Source organism: Sinocyclocheilus grahami, unplaced genomic scaffold (assembly GCF_001515645.1).
Source record: "Sinocyclocheilus grahami isolate Dianchi unplaced genomic scaffold, SAMN03320097.WGS_v1.1 scaffold17.1, whole genome shotgun sequence".
Classification (NCBI taxonomy): Eukaryota; Metazoa; Chordata; class Actinopteri; order Cypriniformes; family Cyprinidae; genus Sinocyclocheilus; species Sinocyclocheilus grahami.
Window position 1 is genome coordinate 924057 of NW_015505196.1, and position 9561 is coordinate 933617.

At 36.8% G+C, this 9561-nt stretch overlaps 1 protein-coding gene across 1 annotated transcript in view; it reads left to right on the plus strand.

Annotated features, from left to right (window-relative positions):
* Positions 1-9561, plus strand: part of LOC107551977 (rho GTPase-activating protein 10-like) — a 79816-nt gene that overhangs the window by 53661 nt on the left and 16594 nt on the right. The window contains exons 16-19 of the mRNA XM_016233785.1: positions 1344-1347; positions 1451-1507; positions 2106-2244; positions 4130-4289. Coding sequence (XP_016089271.1) covers positions 1344-1347; positions 1451-1507; positions 2106-2244; positions 4130-4289 — 360 coding nt within the window. The remainder of the gene's footprint in view (positions 1-1343; positions 1348-1450; positions 1508-2105; positions 2245-4129; positions 4290-9561) is intronic.

The window sequence follows — 9561 nt, forward strand, 5'->3', positions numbered from 1 at the left end:
ATGCATTTAGGAATCTTTAAGATTACTTACAACAGAACAGCAATGCATTTTATGGATGACCGTTTCGTGAACCTAGGAGAGGAGGTAATTCTGACTTTGCTATGACAATCTGGCGCTTCTGAATCAGCTACTGTTTTGTTATTAGTTTAAGTATTTGCTATTGACTATTCAAATGCAGAGTTTTGCGCATCGTGTGTGTGTGTGTATGTGTGCGCGAGCGAGCGAGAGAGAGAGAGAGCACGAGAGAGCTAGAGAGAGAGCGCGAGAGACAGAGAGAGAGAGAGAGAGATGGGGTCACATCACAGTGGAGTCAGCTGTCTTAACAGTGGCTTGTGTACTGCAAACACATACCAGCTTCATCACTGTGTCTGTCACGCGACTCTGTTCCCCTTTCGGGTTCTGTCTTTACATTTATTTTGAAAGATGAAGTTCGCGATTATGGTAAGGGGCGTTACATTTCCGACAAGTGCTTGCGGTGTTTGGCCAATCATAATGCACTGGGTCAGCTGGCCAATCAGAGCAGACTAGGGAAACCTTGTCGGGAGGAGGGACTTTGTAGAAAACTAAGTGTTTGAGAGAGGTGGGGCATAGAGGACCTACAATAATGTACAGTATTTGAAAAATAATGTGTTTTTTGAACACTAAAGCATGTCAACATATTATGTTACACCAAATAAGGATCTTTAAAAAAGCATCATATGACCCCTTTAAAAAAACGTATGCTCACTTCTTCTGTAGGTAAGGCTGGATCACGAATGATTCACGCGAACGTAAACACATTTAGGTAGATCGGGGGCCGCATTCCCTTCAAAAACAAACATACTCCCCTGCGTCTTCAGTGGTTCAGATGTCGGGAGTAAATGACGACTGCAATGTTCATTATTACATCCAACAACAGAACACCTCAATCGCTTAGGAGTCATTCTTGCCTACAAACGCTCTGGCGTCGAAACAATGGCGGACTGATGACAGCTCACTCAGGGCAGGTCTAAGGTAAGACGGCCGTGTCAATCAACAGGCGTGGGAGGGGCCTGGGTCCGTGTGAAGTCACACAGCCAAGAATCTGAGAATGGCTTGATTTGAAAAAGGGGATATTATTTATCTGGGTTTTTAACAAAAACCACTGGGTGGATTTTTATCATTATAGGGGTGGTTGTGTACACACACTGCCAACACACATTTCAGTTCAAACTACTTGTAAAAGTGAATTTTGCATCCGATGACCCCTTTAAAAAGTGCAAAATGTATAATAAAATGGTGCAATATTTTATTATACAAATGTGCACATATTCCACACATATAGTGTGTGCTATATTTCAAGTGTTCTGAAATTATATCTTTAGAATAGTGATGCACCAAGGTTGGAGGGCTGAAATTGATCAAAACAATGACTTTTAATTAGCACTTCTCCAATGATGAATTTTGACTGTGTCAGTATCTTTTTCGTCAGGTAAAAGTGACCGACTTCACTGTGACCAAGAATAATGCTGGAGTACCAATATGTAAAGTTTGTTTATCTGAAAAATCAAAAGGCTTGTGGCCAAATAATTTTACTACAGCTGGTTTAATTTATCACCTGAGAACTCTACACCCTGAACAGCATAAACAGTTCAATTACCCAACTGTCCAAAATTAATAAACTTTGTTTTCGGTTTTTTGGTTTTTGGCTAAATGGAACATTTTAATTATTTTATTTTTAAAATTTGAATCAGTTTGGTGCATTACTACTTTTAAGTGAGGAACAGTCTGAAATTAAATCTTTATTCCCTGGAAATCTAGCATTAAAAGTATTGCTTAACGATTATAATCACCATGCACTATATAGAAAAGTGCTTGAACATTACTATAGATATGTTATTTTGTGTTTCATGTAAGATAGAAGGTCATACAGGTTTTGAAATACATGAGTGTGGATTGACTGTTCCTTTAAGATACTGGTCTTGAGAGCATTCAGAATCTTTATTTGTTTTTACCACCACACATTCGCACTAGCATGCATAATCATCATTTCTCCACAGGCATCGGTTCTAAACAGACTGTTTACTTAGATTTTTACACACACAACAGTCTAGCCAGCAAATCCCACTAACTTTTTGTTCTTTTAGATATTCGGGGATGCTCCGAGCAGCTCTCCATCTTTAGCTGCTACACCCCTCTCTGCGCCAACCAGACAGTCCAAGAGGCTCAGCCGGCAGAATCGCCCGCTGGCTGTTTACAACCCGCAGGTGCTGGATATTCAAACAGGTATGAGCGACTAATCAGCTTTAATCGCTGTAAGGTCAGGGAAACACCACAAGGAATTATAGATGTAACGTGTTTGCTATCAAATACATAATATAGAGCCTGTATTTGCATAATATAGGGAAAAATAAAGATAAGCAGACCCACACAGACGCTCATACATAGCAAAATCGCAGAAAATACTGGAAAAAAGTCTGCAGAGCCTGGAGACACAATATATAATATCTACATTATTAAGCTATTACTTATTATTTAATATTAAAGAGATGCAGCAATTCATAGATAGAAATGTTCAGTTGCATAATCCTGGTGGTAAAATCACCATGTTTTCCAGTGCTTATGCAGTTTATGTGCACATAGAGTTTGACCTTTTCTCTCAGTGAGGGTTCATGACTATGTAAGACTACTGCACACTGTGCAATCAGATGTGATGCTCTGCTGAAACATGCTGATTACCCATTGTCACTCTGGGCTACAGGATGTAGTTTGCCAGTCCATATTTAGGTGGATAACTGATGCCTTGGTGGCCCTGGACTGCTTAGAAATGTGTCTCACAGTGTTAAATTCTTTATTTGGGTTTGACACGCCACCCAACAGGAATGATTTCAGACTGGGATCAATGCAGGATAATCCTTTATTTTTAGTACAGAACAAAGCAGACCGTATCTCCAGTTTCACTTTTCAGTTAAGCGGTTATGAGGTTTTTATGTATTCACTTGTTCTTCTACACTACAGCTGTGCAGGTGTACTCAAACTATTATTGGCTTTTTCACAAAGTGAATTAGCACATCGCAAAGCTTTCCAAGAAGTGTTGGGTTTCGAAAACGCTGCAGTTTTCAGGGTCAGACTAACCACACTTTTCCACACAAGATAGTAAACACTGGTTATTTGTTTAGTAGAGATCTCTCTGATGTGGGATGTTACTATAGAAAGGGGATGTGGCCACTGCCAACATAAACACACTACAGTGGAAAACTGTGAATTTGTGCATTTATAATGGATTCATGAAAAAGCAAAACCATCAGCATTTTCAGGTTTTAGATTTGTGTGGGATATGTAAAACTTAGGGTGAAAAGTGTGGCCACAATTATAGTATTGCATGACCAGCCAAATGCTATACTTTATACAATTTCTATTGGTAAAATATTAGGATATAGGACAGAACAGGATAGAACAGTGACTTATGCAAGTAGTTTTTGGTTTCAAATGTAAATGGCAGCAGTCACATTGGTTGGCTACACAGGAGTGTTAAAACCAATAACGATCTGTCAGTTTCAGAAATAAAACATGTCAATTTATTTCTACAAAGGCATGAAGAATGAGAAAGGATGAGAAAAGGATCAAAATATCACCTCAAGATTTGTTTTTAAAGAAGGTGCAATATGAATCCTTACACTCAAGATTGTTTTTCCCTTGAAAAGCTTGTTTAAAACACTTGGAAAAACTAATATGAGGACCGTTTAAAAAACAAAAACAACTTTAAACATATTTTACTAGTTAGATCATAATACATTTCTTAGAAAATGTTCATATAATTTTCTAAATATTTTGATTAAACTGCCATCTAATTTGAATCTTTAGTTTTTTTTAAACATGGAGTTTTTAGTTTTACCAGACCACATGCATACAACCGAACACATGCACACACACTGACATGCCAAGCTCATTTCTCATTTCTACTTACCAAGCTCATAACTATGGAGTATTCACATAACATATTCATTAATAGTCTTAATTGATGTCAAGAATGATTCTGAACTCTCTCTCTCTCAATATATGTATTTTTTCATTGTCATGTTGTCTTTTATACATTTTTGTCTTTTGTACATTATTTGTTTTCCTTACCATTCTTTCTGTATTTTGCTGCTTGCCTCCCTTGCTCTGACAGTCTCTCCATCCTCTGAGAGTCCAGCCCTGGTTAATGATGAGACATCAGTGAGCAGTAATGAGTCGGTCTCCTCCCAGTCTTCGAACGCCTCTGGAACGCCCCCCATGAAATCTAAGAATCATCACGCCACCATTAGCACATCCCTGCCAGAGAACACCGGGTATGTAGCAAAGACTCCCTTCTCTCCAAAACATATGTCATGACATGCTCATGTGTCGTACAGTGTTGGGAAGGTTACTTTGGAAATGTAATAGGTTACAGATAACAAGTTACCCTATTTTAAATGTAATAAGTAGTGTAACTATTTCAATTAGTTTATTAATGTAATGTAACTGATTATATTTGTTTATCTTTTGATTACTTATCTAAATTTCTCATTATTTTCCAACATTTAAACAAGTTCACCTTACAGTAGTATTCAACACTGATTACTGTCAGACTTTCAAAATTCTTCATCAAGTGAATTAAGATTATAGAAATTATATTTTAAAGCACAACCACCACAAAATCAGACTTTAGCACCTCTTTTTACATTTACATCGTTCTGAATTTAAATACTGATTTAAAATCAACAATATATAGTTTAATAGCTATGATACTGTTTTTGAAATTAAATATTTGTATGACAGGAGACACTGGCATCTAATAATGCCTTGGGAAAAAAATAAATAAATAAAGCATATACATAAATCCAAATAGGAAATAAATCAGTTATCGAATAAGCATGAGTGCTATTTTGTGTCCTAAACATTAGTGTTTCATATTTTAAAAGTCAATGCAATTTGGGAAAGAAATCTATTAAGTGTGTGTGTGTGTGTGTGTGTGTGTGTGTGTGTGTGTGTGTGTGTGTGAATGAGATGTAACCCTCATTGTAATCGTTAACATTTCCATATGTAACTGTAATTTAATTACACATTTTTCTCAGTACATGTAACAGATTAAAGTTACATTTATTTTGTAATTAAATTAGGTAACTCCATTACATGTAACTAGTTGCTCCCCAGCACCAGGGGAGTTTTTACCTCATTTACCACTAAAAAAAAAAGTAATGTGATTTAAGACTCATGAGTTAATTTTAACATTTCATTTAATTTCATACCACACCACAAAAAAAAGAAAAAATCTGTATATAGCACTCTCCAAAATAGCCACTCTTTACCTCTAATAATGTTAGAAATAAAATAAATTTCAGATGCAGTTTATTTGCCGTTTTTGCAGTGTACTAAAAAAAAGCAGATTTTACTTTTAAAGTTGTAAATTTTCAAATAAATTAAACCTTACATATAACATGCCAATGAAATCTCAATATGTGCTAATGCTAAACTGTTTATCAGTCTCCTGCAAGCTGAACAAGTAAGAAACAGGGATAGTATCGTTAACTAAAACTAAAATTGTTTTAACTTAAAAAAAAAGAATTTAAATAAAGTTAAAATAAAATATATATATTAGGTCACACTTTAGTTTTTGGGACCAATTCTCACTATTAACTACGAATTTGCTACTTATTAATAGTTAGTAAGTTGTTAAAGGCACAATATGTAATTTTCGCCACTAGAGGGCGCATATTCAAAATAAACAGAGGCAAAGGCGTAGTTTGATGATGCCGTGACTGTGTGTGGAATCATGGGAGTTGTCGTCTTCATCCCCACAGCCGATGCAATCCGATGGGACTTGGGCAGAAATAATGTCCATGGATGAGCTAATGATTTATTAACGTAGTAGAATGAAGCAGGGTGAGGCTGAAAGCCATCGAAGCGAAACGAGGCCGCTGAACGAGCGCGACACACGGCTCGAAAGCAGCGGAGCTTTTATTATGCTACAGTCGACCGTTTCCGCTACTTCCGGTCGTGCGTATGTGGGGGAAAAAAGCAGCGCTGTTTTATCATACTAGATACATTTGAAAGTTCTGTTATTATGCTGCTCTGTGCGGTCGTCACCGGTCTAATAAAACGCACAACATATTAAAGTGTCTTTGGTGTTTCCATGTTTTCTACAAAACAAAACAAAACCGGATTTCGAGGGGTTCTGACATCATTGGCAGGTGACACAATGACATATGGACACGCTCCGTGTCACTAGTTAAAATAGCTTATTTCTCTGGATTTAAACATTCTTCAAAACATTTGGGATAAAGTAAGTACACAAGTCAGCAAAATATATAACACTGTTCTAGTGGTTTTTGGATATTTTAATAAAAAAAAATTCTTACAATATGCCTTTAAGTTGGGCTAGGATTAAGGGATCTAAAATATGGCCATGCAGAATACAGCATTAATATGTGCTTTGTAAGTACTATTAAATAGCCAATATACTAGTAATATGCATGATAATAAGCAACTAGTTAATAGTGAGAATTGGTCCCTAAACCAAAGTGTTGCCAAATATTAAATGAAAAAAATTTTAATTATTGTCTGAACATTTGAAATGTTGCCTTGGCAACTAACTGAAATAACCATTGAAATGAACTGGAACTAAATAAAAACTAAAACTGAAATTTTAAATAATAAAACCTAAATAGTAATAAAAAAAATAAAATGAAAGTTAAAAATGTACAAATAAAAGCTAAAATATTAATAAAAAATATAACAGTATATAAATAACCCTAAAATAACACTGGTCAGAAAAAAGTAGCGACAGGCAGGTGTATCATGTTTTAATCTATTGATTGCAGAAAACTAGCACAAAGCCCTATCTATATTGAAGCCATACCTGGCCATCCCTTCAGCTCTACCTTATTAACTTCCAGAGATTTTTTTTTTCTTCTGTGTGTGTGTGTGTGTGTGTGTGTGTGTGTGTGTGTGTGTGTGTGTTGGTATTTTGTTCCGTTTCTAAGCTCAAGCCCTCCGTGTCACTAGTTAAAATAGCTTATTTCTCTGGATTTAAACATTCTTCAAAACATTTGGGATAAAGTAAGTACACAAGTCAGCAAAATATATAACACTGTTCTAGTGGTTTTTGGATATTTTAATAAAAAAAAATTCTTACAATATGCCTTTAAGTTGGGCTAGGATTAAGGGATCTAAAATATGGCCATGCAGAATACAGCATTAATATGTGCTTTGTAAGTACTATTAAATAGCCAATATACTAGTAATATGCATGATAATAAGCAACTAGTTAATAGTGAGAATTGGTCCCTAAACCAAAGTGTTGCCAAATATTAAATGAAAAAAATTTTAATTATTGTCTGAACATTTGAAATGTTGCCTTGGCAACTAACTGAAATAACCATTGAAATGAACTGGAACTAAATAAAAACTAAAACTGAAATTTTAAATAATAAAACCTAAATAGTAATAAAAAAAATAAAATGAAAGTTAAAAATGTAAAAATAAAAGCTAAAATATTAATAAAAAATATAACAGTATATAAATAACCCTAAAATAACACTGGTCAGAAAAAAGCAGCGACAGGCAGGTGTATCATGTTTTAATCTATTGATTGCAGAAAACTAGCACAAAGCCCTATCTATATTGAAGCCATACCTGGCCATCCCTTCAGCTCTACCTTATTAACTTCCAGAGATTTTTTTTTTCTTCTGTGTGTGTGTGTGTGTGTGTGTGTGTGTTGGTATTTTGTTCCGTTTCTAAGCTCAAGCCTGTGCTTGTCAACTTGAGTTAGTTCTTGGGCTGAGAGTCTTATCCTGTGCCAGTCTTATTTGCCAGAGGTTTTGCCTCTGGTTTCTCAGCTCTTTCACAGCCCTTCAGATGCTGTGTGTTTGTCTCGGGCTCTTGTGTTGAATCCTAATAGGGGCCCACTACATTCTGCAGAGTCACCTGGAAATAAACTTTGTGTCCACAAATCTGTTCGCTGTTTCCACCAGTCCACTCCCAATTTGGATAGATTTTGTTCTCTCTCATTTCCATTAACCACAACCACTATTTGATCCTGCCCCTCCTTCGTCGCTTAATTACCCATTCATGTGCTCACATTCCCCCTTTTCCCCTATATGTTAGAGTTACTCTTACTCTTTGAGCACATGCTGCTCTCTCTTCTTGGCCTGCAGTCCTGTGCGCAGACGGCGCTGGTCTTATGTAACCCTCTGCTTCTCTCCCTGCCGTTTCCCACTCTCTGCCATCAGAGGAAGCGGCTCCCTGTGCGCCTGTAAATCCTGCCTGCTGTTTGTCCGAGGGACAGGTGGCCACGGCCCTACCCCGTAAACACTATTGACACAGAGAGATGTTCGCCTGGTTTACCCTTCTAGCAGACGCTGTCGCTTACAGAGCTACTCCTGTCCATATGTCATGAGGTTGTCACCTGTTTATCTGTAAATCTCTCAGCCCCTGGCCTTGAAGCAGGAGAGCACAGATCATAGTGATGCTGTAGTAGAAATCCAGTCGAGATATATGCTGAATTGTGCTTTGTCATACTTAATGAAGTTTTAGATGTTGACAGGTAATTATCACTGTGTAATTGACGAGACATTCATTGTATTCTTGCCTTTTTAGAGAGGTATGTTTCAGCACAGACTGTTTCTTTAATCCAGCATATCCATACCTGGCATAATGTGGAAAATTGTTATCCCTAGATCAATCTGTATTTGCATTTATACATACAAAAGTGACAGCAGTGTCCTGTGACATGCTTCCAAATTCCAAATTGTAATTATTCCGAGTTTTATATTGTCTATATTCCTGTCCTGTCAGCAATTATACTGTGTTCGTAGCGCATGCTCTTCAGGTGTGCGCACAAATATGGGGGCGTGCTCTGTAGCCTGTATCATTTCATATTAAAGTGCGAATGAAACTACGAGCATACGTGTCAGATCCACGTCACGTTAAGCAACGGCAGCTCTTAAAGTAATAGCAGCCAAATAACTTATTAACCCAGCTGCTGTGATGTCTGTGAATCAAAGAACAAAAGAAAAAGAGGAAATCGATAACTTTTGTAGCTTTAAGGATTCATCTACAGGTGCATCTCAATAAATTAGAATGTCGTGGAAAAGTTCATTTATTTCAGTAATTCAACTCAAATTGTGAAACTTGTGTATTAAATAAATTCAGTGCACACAGACTGAAGTAGTTTAAGTCTTTGGTTCTTTTAATTGTGATGATTTTGGCTCACATTTAACAAAAACCCACCAATTCACTATCTCAACAAATTAGAATACTTCATAAGACCAATAAAAAAACATTTTTAGTGAATTATTGGCCTTCTGGAAAGTATGTTCATTTACTGTACATGTACTCAATACTTGGTAGGGGCTCCTTTTGCTTTAATTACTGCCTCAATTCGGCGTGGCATGGAGGTGATCAGTTTGTGGCACTGCTGAGGTGGTATGGAAGCCCAGGTTCCTTTGACAGTGGCCTTCAGCTCATCTGCATTTTTTTGGTTCTTGTTTCTCATTTTCCGCTTGACAATACCCCATAGATTCTCTATGCGGTTCAGGTCTGGTGAGTTTGCTGGCCAGTCAAGCACACCAACACCACGGT